Genomic DNA, 16,169 nt, shown 5'->3' on the forward strand with positions numbered 1-16,169 from the left:
TGCTGCTCTTAGTTACAGATATTCACTTTACAGGATGTATTTTTTATTTATTTATTTATTTATTTTGGGAAAGGTTTGCTTATAAAGTGATAAAATTATAATTATTATTTTTTAAATAAGCAATTGGTATTAATATTACTTTGAACTACAAAAGCCTTTCACTGTCCTACTCTGTCCTCACTTTTTTTTACAATAATAAACATCTGAAATTCAGCATAAAATCAGCATATTACATTGAATTCTGAAGGATCATGGGACACTGAAAGCTGGAGTAATGATGCTGAAAATTCAGCTATGCATCACAGGAATAAATTTTATTGTAAAATATATTCAAATAAAATTATGGTTATTTTAAATTGTAATAATATTTCACAATATTATAGATTTTAATGTATTTTTTTATGAAATAAATGTAGCCTTGATGAACATAAGATACTTCATTCAAAGATATTTTGTACTTTTAAATATTTTTCAAAAATATTTAATATTTTACCTTGACATATTGTAGTGTAGTGTAACTATATAGTGGTGTAGTGTACATGTTCTAATATTTGGACTGCATGATTATACTTTATGTTGCATTTTGTTGTTTTAATTTATTTAACAAAATTAAACAAATAATAAAAAAATTGAGAATATCATCTCTAGATACTTTAGTCACTTTCTAAGTGCCACAGAAAAAAAAAAACTGTACATTTAGTTTATTTATTTTTTTACATTCTGTATTCAACATTTCCAACATACAGAACAATCATAAATCTATTCTAAAATGAGCAAAAGTCTGATAATATGGTGGATAGCAATAGTTGCTATGGTGAGATTGGTCGTGCACACACACACACACACACACACACACACACACACACATAACATATATGTTTTTTTTTTTTTCATCCATCACTGGAAGCTCTTGAAATAAACACAGTCATTTATTTTCTAGATACAGTACATTCCCACATACAAAATCATGAAAATATTAAAGGGCCTTTATGAAAATAATTTAAGTGATTAGTGTATGTGCATAAATAAGGAGACACTACAGTAGCACATAAGCTAATAATGCGAATCCTGCCTTTAATTAAAGACGATGTACTGCAAGACAAGACAAACATCATTATTTTCCCCCCATGCTTTAAAACTGTTCATTCACAAGATGCACAGGCAATAACAGGCAATATCCTTAGTATCAAGAGATATGCAAAACCCTGCATTTCTAAGCAACAGCCAACTACAACGCCGAAATGGGAAAGAGCAATATTGCAAGAAAATAAATAAACTTTTTAAATTGTAAATGTATATAATTCCTGGGGCTCATTTAAATGAGAAAAATGAAATTGGAAGAGCAGCTTGAAATCATGTAGCCGCATACACAGCTCATTCAGTTCGAGCTGGAAGCACTTAATGCGGTCCATAAATTGAACTATATTATCAAACTGCATATTCATGAGAAAATGAAAGACATCTGCAGCAATAATGGCTTTTCTGGTATTATTTTTGGAAACTAAAGCCCATTTTGTAGCCCATGTCCATGTTTATTATAGGGTACCACAACCTAAGTACTGTGTTGGCACTAAACTGTGAAAAAATAGAAAGATGAGTTAACTTAAAAAGACCAAGCAACCAGCTGTAATGCATTATTTGAGCTTTCTCAACTTCTGAATATGTAGTTGTTTTTAAAGTTATTCTAGTTATTCACTCAAAATAACATTTTAAATTAAAGCAACCTTCCTTGGCAATAAGTATTTGTTGAAAGTTAAAGTGGTAGAATAGTTCAATATGCTTAATTGCACTAACCCAATGGTGAAAATATTTGAATATAAACCATAATCAATAACACTACATCAATGTTCTATTGTTTCATAAATGTACACATCCTCATGATTCCCAATGTTTTGGCCAAACGCACCAAATTGAATTCAAGTGCAAGATGTAGATATGGATATGAAAAGGTACGCTTAAACATTAGATAGTCCAATCGATCTTTAAAATAGAGTGATTATATCAGACGCTGATGCCAAGTTACTACTTAGTGTTGGTTTTATATAAATTAATCCATTCCAGATTTTATTCTGAACATCTTTTAATGTACAGTTTCTCTTTTACTATTATTTTGGTCAAGCATTACAGATTGCTTAAATGTATTTAGATTTGCAATATAAAGCATTTAATCAGACATTTTTATCCATAGCAACTTACAAAAAGTGCTTTAGCTTTATATAAAGTATGAACTTTTGGTCACACTTTATTTTAAGGTCCAATTCTCACTTTTAAATAACCATTAACTATGTCTTTTGCCTTAATTAACTCCTTATTTGCTGCTTATTAATAGTTTATAAGCACTAATAAACAGCCAATATATTAATAATAGACATGCTAATAAGCAACTAGTTATTAGTGAGAATTGGACCCTATACTAAAGTGTTACTGAACTTTTAATATTATAGTGTTTTGTAAGTGTATTTGGGCAGCAAATACACTACAATATACCTTAGTCTGTCCAAATTGGAGTGGAGTATAACAATTCGCAAACCAAGTCAAGATTAGTGTACAACATTCTGAATAGCCTCCCATGTATCTTTGAACTCAGTTTCCACGTGGCTTTTATTTTGCCTCAAAACAAAGCACATTGTTAATTGAACTAAATGGGTTCATTTATGTGTTAGAAATGGGTCTGCAGAAGTCCCTGGTCTACACATCTCCCAGGGTCACTTTGCCAAGCGCAGCAGAAGCGAGAGCCATTCATCACTATGAGCTAATGAGAGCAAGTTCGAAGAGCAATAAAGACACATAGTTAAAGTTTACATCCTTGAAAAAGCACTGAAATGGCACCCAATGTAGGGCCAAAGGTGCTGTGTCAGGACGCAATCGCTCCAGGTCAAACAAAAACCATTTTGTCTTGAGCCCTTCAAGTGAGGTTAAAGGGATAGTTCACCCAAAAATGAAAATCCCATCCACCCCTGTTTTCCCAAACATTTATGACTTTCTTCCTAACATAAAAGGTTATTTTTTGAAGAAGAAGAAGAAGAAGAATGAGGACTGAAGAATTTAAGCTTAAAAAAAATGACAAAATCCTATGGCTGGGCGATATGCCCAAAAATGTTATCACTATAAATATATACTTTATATTATTTGCATTTCACACAACATTGACCTTCATTCATCTTCAGAACACAAAGATATTTTGGATGCATTCCTAGAGCTCTCTGACCCTCCCATAGACAGCAAGAATCCAAACACGATCAAGGAACAGAAACGTAGAAAGGACATCGTTAAAATAATCGCTTTTTATACGCAAAGAAAATAACAACTTTATTCTACAATTCATCTCCTTGGCATCACCCTATATCACCATTTTGAAGAGTATAACACATGTAAACATATGTTGTTTATGTATGTGATACTCTTCAAAATGGCGATATAGGGGGATGCAGAGAAAAAGTATCCTTGTAGCTTCGTAAAATTACAGTTGAACCCCTGATGTCACGTGGATTATTTTACTGACCTCCTCGCTACGTTTCTAAACTTTAAACATGTACTTTCTATAGGAGGGTCAGAGAGCTCTTGGAATGCATCAAAAATATCTTAAATTGTGTTCTGAAGATGAACGAAGGTCTTACGGGTTTGGAACGACATGAGGGTGAGTAATCAATGACAGAATTTTACTTTTTAGGTGAACTCTCCCTTTAATGGGGAAGGAAATGCTTTATTAGACCTGAGAGTGAATGTATCATCTTTATCAACATAATTTTTATTGCTCAATATGATATAATTTTATCGCTCAGTCCCATCAAAGTATCATAAAAGTGGAGATAGAATCCAAAATGTAAATCTGTATTCACAGAAAATCATCTTGTAAGAATCATCATGAATTAACACTTTAGAACAGGCTTTTGTTGATGTTGTTGTTTTCTAAGTGAATTATTTGCTTCAGTTCACTAAAAGGATCTGAGGGGGGCATCTACACGACACTATTTGTTACTAGAAATTGAAAACTTTTTATGCATTTTGGTCATTCGCTTGCATGACAAAATGTTTTTTTTTTTGGGGGGGGGGGGGGGTCTGAAAACAAACTTTTTAAAAACAGTTTCAAGGTAAAATTTCCGTATTGTCTCCATGTGAACTACAAAAATGTTGATTAGCTAAAATGGTGACGTCATGATTATGATCGCCAACTACTGGCCTGACATGCATAATACAGCCTTCTAGGTCATTTTTGTAGATGAGTATGAACAGGAATCGTTTCGACAGAGTTGCCATCAGTACAAAAAAGGGGCAAAAGATAACCTTCATTGTCATGTAAACATATTCTGAATGATATGTTCGCTAATCTTACTGATTTGGTTTAGGACCAAATTTTCAATGAATTACAACATAACGTTCTTTCGCAGTCCTCATTTACTTTCATTATATGGAAAATACTGGCCAATATATTCATTGGATATTCACATTTTAAGAATGTGAAGAAGAAGAAAGAATGAGAATTTTGGGGTTAACTAATCCTTCAACACATTTGAGGCAGGTAGTGGCAGCACTAGCTGTCTAGCATACTATGCTATCCACAGTGGGGGCTTAAGATACACAACTCCAGGTGGCGATTTATTCAGTAGAAGTTCAGAGGCGACCGAATTCACCACCGTCTGCGCTCGCTCACTCAAAGTTAAACCCAGGAGACAAATCAGCCTGCCGCAACCCCTGCCGTTTTTAAACTTGTTGTATATCGCCAAGGATTGAGTCACTTTGGTCCTAGCAGGGCTGTGTGAGATATGACAGGTCTTTGGTAGCTGTTCAACATTTGTTTGTAATGATAAATCCCCCTCCCTCCTGCTGCCTATTGAAAGTCAGTATAGAACATTGGCTTTGAATTGATGTTGCTTGGGCTCCAAAACTCGAAGCAGCATGACTTACTGGGGATGTTTCTGTGATCTGGCATGGTGTAAACACCGGTTTGAAATTCCTCGATTTGACTGCATGCGGATGCAATATGGCAGTAATATTTAAAACACACACACACATATATATATAGAATGCTGAACACAGTATTCAATTAATATTCAGTTGTTACAGAAGATGCATTCTAAAAGCTTTTTCAGTGACATTAATTTATTAAATTATTTTTCCAAAGCTTATGATTCAGAAGATTACAAAAAATGGTTTTAAGTGATGCACTGCTAATGGCATTATAAAGCAGCATTTCCATCCCTTTATTATATGTAATGAACTACTTATACTCTAAATGCCCGTAAATTCTCTCTAAATTCTCGTAGAGAAAACAAGAAGCCAAATTTATGATTTTACTTAATCAATTGTCGACGTTGAATCGTACAAAAATCAAATAACCCAAACCTAACCGTGATTACTAAAATAAGCACATCAAAGTCGTACGATATGCTACAATTTTGAAGTGTGCTCTTGAAGTGCGCTAACCAGACAGTATTTAAACATTGCTAACTGAAATCATAGTTTGTAAAAAGCTCAATTTTCTCCTGATTCTAACACAAAACCACAGCATTTGGCTTATACTTTTGGCTATACATAAATTGTGCATGCTTATTTCGCAACATTATACCCGCCTATAGACCCGCCATTTAATTGGTCAAAATGTAAAAAAGGGATGGATTAAAACACCAGGTGTAAACAGGAATGTGTCTACTTGTGTTGCGAGCTACCAAAACACATCTTAATACTAGATGTTAATCAGTAAAAATACAAACGTTTTACCAAATAATATGTTTATCCATATATATGAGCATATGTTTTTTTTTTTTTTTTTTTTTTTTTATGTGCATTTTAGAAGTTGTATTTGTACCCTGTTCTTTCCAGCCAGCATTTAAAATCCAATATTCCATATTTTCATAAAAAGAACTATAGACAGAAACCTGGTTTATGATATTCTGGACTGAATATCCTTTGTTGTCCTGTTTTATCATCCAGCAGACAAAAGTAAGCAGCAAGTCTGACCACTTCTCAAAATGATTTGTGCATGATTTAAGATATAAGTTATGTAGCACAAATGGTGTGGCCTAGAGTATGATTTCTGGGATACAGTTCATAGGCCTACATAATTGGGGCCAGATTTACTAAAAGCTTGCAACACTCCAAATCGCCTTTCGACGTTAAAATAGTACTGCCAGGATTTACTACAGACGCGCAGTGAAGAATTAGCGTTGAAAAGATGTGGACAGTTATTTTAGCGCCTGACCTCATTGAATATGCATTTGTAGGAGTTTTTCTTTCAGGCGCAAAATTTGTGGAAGGAGAGTATTGAAATGAATGATGCAATGTTTGCGCTTGTCAAGTCACTGGTATTCGCGTCATTATTGAACACCATGCCTTAGAAGTAGACGTTAATTAGGTCATTGTGTCAATGATCTGGCTGCGTCGGTGTTCTTTAATGTGTGCATTGTTAGTAAATCACTCGCAGAATTTTCCCTTCCCTTCAACTCTTTTATGGAATTGCGCTCTAACGCTAAATGTGCCCTGTTTAGTAAATCTGGCCCTTGAATTGTAAATTGTATTAAATCAATGTTTTCAATTCAGCAAAGCTGTGCTGTTTCTCAGTGAAACCATGAGTGGTATCCACAAAGAAATGAAATGACTGCCTGCTCCAACTGAGTTGCTTACCACTGTATTTAGTGAACTGTGGGAAGTAATGAGTCTGCGCGTCTTATATTAACACACCGACCCATAATTGGCTAATTATAGCGGTTATTCCTTTGGTGTTTAGAGCACAAATCCAAAGCATCTTCTCACACCGTTCTCTCCGTCTCCTCCTCCTCCAGATCCCAACGCGCTGACGCAGCCCGGCCCCGACCACGCGCTCATCGGTGGAGTGGTGGCCGTGGTGGTCTTCATCACCCTGTGTTTCATCATCGTCCTGGGCCGATATCTGGCCAGGCACAAAGGTACGGCTTCCCTCCCCTCTCTCCTCTCGCCCCCTCACCTATAGTGTGCAAAATGCTTCAACATGTCCACTGTTGTACCGTATGTGTCTATGTGACCTATGTGGGACTGTGTGGACAGGGACATACTTAACCAATGAGGCCAAAGGAGCGGAGGACGCCCCTGACGCAGACACTGCCATCATCAATGCGGAGGGGAACCACGCACATGCAGAGGAAAAGAAAGAGTACTTCATTTAGCACCTCTGTTTTTTCTGTTCAGTATTTTCACGGCAACACTGCGAGCCAGCAGAGGAGGCGTTATAGTCCCTCACAGCACTAGTCTGGTCTGGCTTTTCTGTCTGTTTGTCTGGAGTCGTTTCGCCAACCTCTTTAAGGCCAAATTCGACACGCCACCTGCTGCAAAAGAATGTTGCCTTTGGTTAAACCAATCCTAATCGAACCAAAAACAAACACACACACAAAAAATTTTAAATACTTCGACAAAAAAAAAAAAAAAATCAGTTGAGTTTGTAACTGTAACACCAGGTCCATTTAGGCCAAAAAACCCTATCCCACCCTTCCAAAATGACCCCCGTTTGATTTGCCAAGTGCCAAAATATACAGACATGTGCTTGTTATGTTTGTTGCTGTGTTTATTCATTCAATATCCCAGTGAATACTGATTTCTCAACCACCCTCACTGTGCCTGTTATATACCTTTTTACAGATATTACCAGGGAGCGGCAAGAAATGTGGTTCATCTCAAGTCGGAAAACCTTGGCTTTGCCAATAATTACGCTTTAAGACAAGAATACGTGAGATGTATAATGTAAATATCATGTACTGTCTTTGTTTTTGTGTGCGTGTCTGTTGTATTCCTTTGTGAAAGTGGGTGTTTTTGTTATTTTTATTTATCTGAAGTACGCCCTGTAAAAGAATGTGCCCAAGAGAAATACGGACAATTATGTAATGCACGGAGACCCGAAACAAGCCGGCCCGATTGAAAATGGCAGGAACTCGATGAAGCACAAATGAGAATTGGTGTGTAACCATTAGAAGCGAGATTATTTTCTAACTCCATCATACCTGTCTGTATATTCTTGCACTGTTAATAACACCCCCCCCCCTCCCCCGAGCGTTTATTTCAACCCTGAAAATGTATCAAATGTAAGCACAAAGTCGATGTAAAATGTCATTGGTTTAGACAGTCTCAGGATGAAAAGAAGAGCCTAACTGAATTTGTCTTTTATCACTGGAGTGAATGAAATTTTTGGTCCCGCTTTGTGAATTGATCTGAACGGCCATTTGTTCGACGTTTGAATGGATGTTCACCATTGCTTAATTTCGATTCGCTGACCGACCCTTGTTAATATTGCTGTATATTACTTTGCTACAGTGACTATTGGTGGAAAATTGTTAAACTATAGGATCCCATATATGTATATATATTTATATGTATATGAGAAAAACAAATGTCGAAATATCTATTTCAAGTGTCCCATACTTTTAGTTCATATTAGTAAGGCAAATATTTGTTTGTTAGTTTGTATTGTCCCAACCCAGGGAATGTATATAATGTGTATACTTCAGCATTTATTAAGCGGTTTATTTAATTGAATTTGAATTATTTATTGCTCTGTTTTATGCTACATGTGTACGACTCCATTTTAGCCTCTCAATACTAGGTACATCCCAATGGATACTTGTCGTTAATACTAATTTATTGGGTAAATCTGATGGACAAACACAATACATTACTATTAGTGCTTTTTCTAAGCACCATTTGCTCATGAGAAGGTCAGAACAACAATCACCATTATTGCCTTTGTGTTTGCAACAGAACATACGACCACACATTGAAGCTCTGGGGAAGCGTAGTCTTCAATGTACGTTTTTATGAAACATGTTTCCAGTGTTCATACTTTATTTCACTCTTTATAACATCAGCTAGAAAGAAGACATTTTTCTAAGAGCTTTTGATTTGCTTTATTGCTTTTTTTTTGCTGTATGGGAATATGTGTGAGGTTGCTTTTACATTAAATATCCGACTTTTTCAAACTATGCCTCTGTAAGAAAAGAAAAGAAAACTCAGAGTACTGAGTAAAATATGCACAAACAAAGATTTGTGTTTCCTTCTTCATGCAACACATAAGTCTGTCACACACAAACACAAAAAAAATATAAATACATATATACTGTATATATATATATATATATATATATATATATATATATATATATATATATATATATATGTTTGTGTGTGTGTGTATATACAGACATACATATACAAACATTTGTAATATAAAGACTTATTTTATAATACATAAAATAAATATCCTGTAATAATAATATAAAAAGGCATACAATTCATAATTCAGTATCTATTTTGAATACTATACTGAATAAATATTTTATACATTTAAATTAAATCTATTGTATTATTATAGTAAATTAATTATACACTATATTATACTTCCTATAAAATATAAAAAAATTATAATATTAATTAAAATAAAAAAATACAATTATATATAAATTAAAAATTACATTAAATTACATTTATGCATTTAGCAGACGCTTTTATCCAAAGCGACTTACAGTGCATTCAGGCATCAATTTAATCTATCATATATATATATATATATATATATATATATATATATATATATATATATATATATATATATATAAATTATAAGCAGTCAAATTATTTGCAATGTAGTGTTTAGGTGCTTTATATATGTGATTAAATCAGATCATTGAGTTGCAATAATGTATTTATTTTTATTATTTTTTTTACACATGCTGAAGTGGGGTGGTACTATATGAAATTGGTGGCTACATGCTGCCCCCAAGAGCCGGACGCTCTCAGTGCACGAGTATGTGGAGGTTCTTCCTCTCTTAAGGCTTTGTTTATTGTCTCCAACTTTAAGTGGCTTTCTTCTGAAACTTTCAAATCCTGTCCTTCTTTCCACTGTGCCATCATGGCGACAGCTTTACGTAATCCATAGTGCGAGTTGGCAGAGAAATTACAGGGAAGGATTTGAGGAGATCAAAAAATTGGGAAGGAGCAATGCAGTGTGTTCAGCCTTCAATCTAGACTGAGGCTTAACAGAATAACCGACGCAAAACCAGTGCATTTCTCTGCGCTCTCAAAGATGATGTGCTGTGTGTTTAAATGTTAGTTAATGATGGTTGGCCAACTTCAGAAGTAGGAATCCACCATTAAAAACAGATAGACTTTACAACAAAACAACGGAAACTGATCTATTTTCAGGTGTGTTTTTACATGTATGGACAACTTTGGAGTTGTAGTGAATCAAAAATCTCACTGACTATAAACAGAACATAAGCTATTGCAGTTGATTATGTTTAGTAACCGTATTACTATCACTGATACTACTAATATTCACCATTATCTTCAAAATATTAGTCATAATGGTGTTTAGTTACAAGTTCTTACTAGTTGACAAACACATATATCACATTAACTATAAAGATTTGAATTATAGGTTTAAACATCTAGTTCAAAGTAATCATAATTCCAGTCATTCTAATTCAAATTATATTCAGCAAACTAAATATTAGGATATTTAATGGCAGGTTGTGAGTGTAACAACAGCGGTTTATTGAGCTGTATCTTTTCCCCTGGACAACATTGGTTAAATAGTCAACATCTTTCCACTGGAATGTAGTAATTCATTAAACAAACCCACCCTGAGAAATATTCATTGCATTAAAAAAACAAACAAACAAACAAAAAAACCATGCCATGTAAGGACCCAAAACTCATACATATACATCTATGAATTGTTAAAAAGAAATAAAGAAATAATAATAAAAAAAAACTGATTCACTAGACTGAACCTGATTTTCCAAAGCTTTATACTGTACTGTGTATGCGAGAAGTCAATTTAGAATGAATTAAAGCACTAGAATCAGCCACAAATGAGAGAAGGACAGTTTAAAACAAGTTGATTTCAAAGCTTCATACTGTATGAGAGAGGTTAGTTTAGGAAAGAATGAATCAGGCTTTCCAACACTATGTAGGAGAGAAGGAGGGCAATTTAAAACAAACTGATTCACTAGAATGAATCTGACTTTTCAAAGCATACTGCACGAGAGAGGTTAGTTCAGGACAAACCCGATTTCACTAGAAGAAGGAATCAAACTTTTCCAAAGCTACAGTAAATAGGGGAGAAAGAGAACCATTTAAAATGAACTGATTCACTAGAATGAATCTGAATTTTTAAAGCTACATACTACACAAAAGAGTGATTCATTTAGTACGAACCTATTCACTAGAACCAAACTCTTTAAAGTTACATATGAAAGAGAAGTATGTTCAGAGTAAACTGATTCACTGGAAATCAGTCCTTTCCAAAGCTACATACTGTATGAAAGAGAGCTTCATTTTGGACGAACTGAATCATTCACCAAAATGAATCAGAATTTCCAAACCCACATATGAGAGTTGGACTATGAACTGATTCACTGGGATGAATTTGACTTTTCAAAGCTACCTACTGTTTGAAAGAGAAGTCCATTTAGGATGGACTGATTCAGAATAAACCAAACTTACTCCAAATGAGAGACAGGTATTTTTACGATAAACTGATTCATTAGAATGAATCCAAATTTCCAAAGCGACATAGGAGAGAGAGAGAGAGAGAGAGAGGTACGTTTAAGATGAACCGATTCACAAGAATCAGATATTCCTGTTTACCAATTTACTAGAATGATTTGAATCGAATCATATGATTATTATTTATTTATTGTAAAAATACACATTACAAACTATATACACACAATGTCTGTGTTGTGGTTATTTTTATATTGTTTTATTTGCACACCATCTGTATATTCGGTCAGCTTTTTTTGAGAAGACCAATCATCGATAGCCCTTTATGCCACTTCTTCAAAGCACCACAACTGTTCAGCAGAGATGGGGACTCGAGTTTGAGACTCGGACTCGAGTGCGACTTAAGTCGCACAAACAGTGACTTCAGACTCGACTTGAGACTCGTCCTCGAAAGACTTCAGACTCGACTCGGACTCGAGCTCCGGGACTCGTGAACAATGTTAATTTTTAGTAAACGTCAGATGAGCTCGCTGTTAGAGTTGTGACGTTCGCGAACGAACCGATTATTTTGAACGGCTCATAAACATGAACGATGGGAGCCGAGTCACGGCTGGAGGGGAGCCGTTCTTTCTGTCGCTCTTTTTTCCTATGCGTGTTTTAGAGCGCGTGATTCACACAGATGCACACAAATGAGCTCCTCCGCGAGACAGAACAGTTATAGGGGGAGGGGCGCACCCAGCGCAGGCCAACCCTTTATAGCGTGATGATATTAGTTATTAGTTGTGCACGCATCCTTCACGTGAGTACTCCAGTGAAAAAAAACCTGCGTGCCTCTGTCATTGGGTAGGAGCGGAGCCATGACGTTTTGCACAGATATTCATTGCAGCCCACTTTGTTATTGTTCATTGACTTGAAGGGGCTGATGTCCTATTTGCAAAGTTTACAGTAGTAATAGTATGTAGACATTTCCATTTTATTTATTCGAATTTTATCTACTTTAAATATTTTTGGTTCTCTATCAAAATGTTCTTGTGTGATAACAATGTTCTTGTGTGGAAGTGTTTGTAGTAAAAGCTGTTTTGCACAGAAATTCATTGCAGCCGGCTTTGTTTTTGATGTTTATTTGTGAGTAGGTATTGTATGAATAACATAAGTCAGCGTAGCTTTGTTCATTCTTAAGCCAGACAAGAGGTGTGCAGCTATACAGCCAGGACAGACAGAAGGCCATTACTGAATCCATAAATGCAAATTACAGATATTAACTTAAAAGTAAAGCATTCTTGGTGTTTTTGTCATGTTGCAATAGCCTGTTTACACTGATTATATACCAAAATCAAAGTTGATATTGTATGCTAATAGATAGAGTTGTCATAATAACATATTACATGCTTTGAATTCCTTATATATAGCTATGCAGTGTTCTAAGCAGCTTGGATGGGTCGCTGTACGTGATGCAACATTTATTATAACCAGAGACTTAATATAATAAAGAGACTTGAGACTTGACTTGGACTCTAGCTCAGAGACTTGAGACTTGACTTGGACTCTAGCTCAGAGACTTGAGACTTGACTTGGACTCTAGCTCAGAGACTTGAGACTTGACTTGGACTCTAGCTCAGAGACTTGTGAGCATCTCTGCTGTTCAGAGAAAAATATGTATATTTCAAAATAAACCCAACGACCAAATTAGCACTTGATTTCTCTTTGCATTGTATCAGTATACTGCTGTGGTATTGTTCGGTCATCTATGATTCCAATCACGTGATTTTCCAGCCTGTCATTGAATGGCATGTTGGCTACGCCGCTGGAATATTTTTAAGCGCACACCTCGTTAAAGTCACTTGAGGTGAAAACAAAACTAAACAAGTAATTTGGCGATCTTAAGTATGCATGGAGGACATAAACAAATGAGATCACCTTGAAAGGACAATTAAGAAGAGAGCTAAGAACCTGCCGGACTGCACAGAGTAATTACAACTTAAAAGATAAATGATTGAGTTTTTAATGGTGATTCTGAATCGAGTTAGTTTAAACAAAACAAGGAACAATCGATATACTCACAGAAGACCACAAATGTACCCAGCTAGCAGTGTTTAGCTTAATGACGGACGCTGAAATGGCAATGACAACTAGCACGGCGACCTTGAGCAGACCAACAGAACATAGGGTTTTCTACTGATTTAAACCAGTGTTCCCTAGACATAGAAGATTAGTTCAATTCAGTGAAAGAGGGCAAACCAAACACAACTTTTATCTTAATATGGAGATTTAAAATATGTTTACTGAGACTGTGGTGCACAAGATGGAGATTCAGCCTCCTGCAGAGAATAAGACTGTTGTGCTCTTATTTCGTACACAGCATGCTAGAAATTCAGATGTTTGTGATGAGATCTTCAAACTCATATTACTGCACAACCTTTTCGTTTCAATCACAGAATAAAAAGGGTGAGAAAAAACTTTAGTGAATTGAAAAAAAAAAAGTCTGAATTGTGAGACCTAAACTTTTTTTAAAAAAGTGACTTTTTATTGCAATTTTGAGTTTACATTTTTGTGTTTCTAATTTTTTTCGGCATTGAAGTTTGCATCTCAAAATTTGCAATTTATGGTAAAAACAAAAAACAAAATTGCAAGATGTAAAAGAATTCTGAGGGGGAAAAAAAATCTAAATTTCAAGTTGTAAACTCAAAATTACAAGGTGAAAAGTGTGAATTCTGGAATAAAAACTCAATAGAGTGAAAAAGTAGCCATTAATTTTATTTTTTTTTATTCTCAATTGTACTTTTTTTCCTCGAACAATTGAGTATATATCTCATAGTTCCATAGATTAATTTTATAAACTGCGAGAAAAACACAAAGAAACAAGCTACGTTCAATTCTGACTTATCTTAGAAATGCGAGTTTATATTTCAAAGCCCTGACTACAGTATATATATCTTATAATACTGGCCATTTTTTCTCAGAACTGCATGAACGGAGTATGAATTGTGAAATTAAAAAGTCCTGATTATCGTTAATATTCTGTTACTTCATGATTTAAATAAGTTTCCATAGGCTACAGTTCAAGTAATATGACACTGAAGCTGAAACAACCGTTTTTAATGCACAGTTATTATTACAAAGACAGATTTATTGTTTTAAACAGATTTCTTCTTTTTCTGATGATTTCATCTCCTGCCTGTAAATAACAAACCATAAAACATAACCAAACATGTCTAAGTTGTCAAATATGTCATATATGAAAACTCTGGAAGGATGTGGAAGATGACTAACCTGGAGTCTACCACTTGTTGATGCCAAAAAGTCTTGCCCTGTCCGTGGCAGAGAGAAAGGTCGCAGCATCACTGCAGATGGTCTTCTCATTCTGGTCATCTTTTGGCACGGCTGGAATGACCGGGACGGAGGGTAAAGGGTCTCCGGTGCCGTTTCTTCTGGTCACAGAATTCACTGCATTTCCAATGTCAGGAAACACAACTTTTCTTTGTCTTCCCTTCATGCGCCTGGATGGAGGCCTCGCGTTAGAAGATGGGCCAGGCAAGGAAGGTATAAACTGAGGTAACTGGGTCTGGGAAGGGCTCTCAATAGCAGGAGTAATGCTTGGCCTTGACAGCTTCTTGCTTTTTCGGCTTGGGAAACAATTTGATCAACTTTATTCAGTCAGTTAAAAATATCTAAGGTGTACCTTTGTGTCAGAAATGTCATAACGTGCGACACGAATGAATAAAAGTCATAAACATGTCTACTTTGTTCGTTTACTCTCAATGTTTTTTTACAATACACAACATATCGACCTTATTTAAAATGACTAACAAATGAGTATAGACTAGCCTACTGAAAAATTATAGATTAACAGGCTATAAAAATATAGGCATTCATTAAATAAATCGACTGGTGCCATAGTGCTTACCTTTTCATTGCGATCACAAACAGTTAAAACGGTCTGAACAACTTCACTCACAGATGAACTGCTCTGAACAGATTCCACTGAACTATGGCGTCATAATGCGTCACGCTCTACCGCTGGTGCTCCACGTACTGGACGTGTCCAAGCAACACAACAGAAATGAGGACGTTCAGACAGTTTGTTGCATTCATCCTCGGTGATTTTCTCATGTTTTTCGATGTGAACACGGCGTTCATAAAAAGCGGAGCTTAAAGCTGTGCTTGCTTGCTTCTTGTGTGAACGCACGAGGCCTATGAATAATACACGATTATCCCGACCTCTTGTGGCGAGATTTGTCAATTGCTGACAATTTTTTTTTACGTTTTTTATCCACTTAAAAAAATAAGTTTTAAAATGTAGCTTAAAATATATATAGACACCCACACCCCTATAAATATAATCACATAAATTCACCCCCTCCATAATGCAGTTCACCTATAAATTCTTTTTTTTCTCTCTCGTTCATTTTAATGTGTTTTGATTTAAATCCTCATGCTCTCATGGTTGTTTGTTTAACAGTTTGGCAACAATCGTGTGGTGGCTCACTGGCCACACTAGAATTCCTCTCATTTTGGAAAAACTGTCTTATTTTAGACGTTTATTGTGATATTGATGGACTCTTTTGAAACATTATGTTGAACCCGGTTCACTGCTGTGCACTTTTTCAATTTCAGTTTAGAGGAAGACAGTAACTAAGAATAGTGTGAGGCATACAGAGAACTGTAACTGACAAAGAGTCATTTTTACCCTTCCGCTCAAATAT

At 35.3% G+C, this 16,169-nt stretch overlaps 1 protein-coding gene and 1 long non-coding RNA gene across 6 annotated transcripts in view; one reads left to right on the top strand and one right to left on the bottom strand.

Annotated features, from left to right (window-relative positions):
• The window catches only part of LOC113115274 (cell adhesion molecule 2-like), a 212,208-nt gene extending 203,558 nt beyond the window's left edge, over positions 1-8,650 (top strand). For 2 of the 5 annotated variants that reach the window (XM_026282734.1, XM_026282735.1), the window contains 3 exons: positions 6,780-6,902; positions 7,021-7,126; positions 7,609-8,650. In XM_026282734.1, the coding sequence (XP_026138519.1) occupies positions 6,780-6,902; positions 7,021-7,126; positions 7,609-7,714 (335 nt within the window). In that variant the 3' untranslated portion in view covers positions 7,715-8,650. Of the gene's footprint in view, positions 1-6,779; positions 6,903-7,020 lie in introns of all 5 variants that reach the window. The other 3 variants (XM_026282737.1, XM_026282738.1, XM_026282736.1) reach the window with 2 other exon arrangements.
• Positions 8,651-14,202: 5,552 nt separating this feature from the next.
• Positions 14,203-15,658, bottom strand: LOC113115277 (uncharacterized). Its single transcript, XR_003293857.1, has 3 exons — positions 15,371-15,658; positions 14,737-15,089; positions 14,203-14,641 (listed from the first exon to the last, which is right to left on the bottom strand). It is a non-coding gene; the product is annotated as an uncharacterized LOC113115277 (long non-coding RNA).
• Between the last annotated feature and the right edge of the window lie 511 nt (positions 15,659-16,169).

The sequence above is a fragment of the Carassius auratus genome, chromosome 15 (assembly GCF_003368295.1).
Source record: "Carassius auratus strain Wakin chromosome 15, ASM336829v1, whole genome shotgun sequence".
Classification (NCBI taxonomy): domain Eukaryota; kingdom Metazoa; phylum Chordata; class Actinopteri; order Cypriniformes; family Cyprinidae; genus Carassius; species Carassius auratus.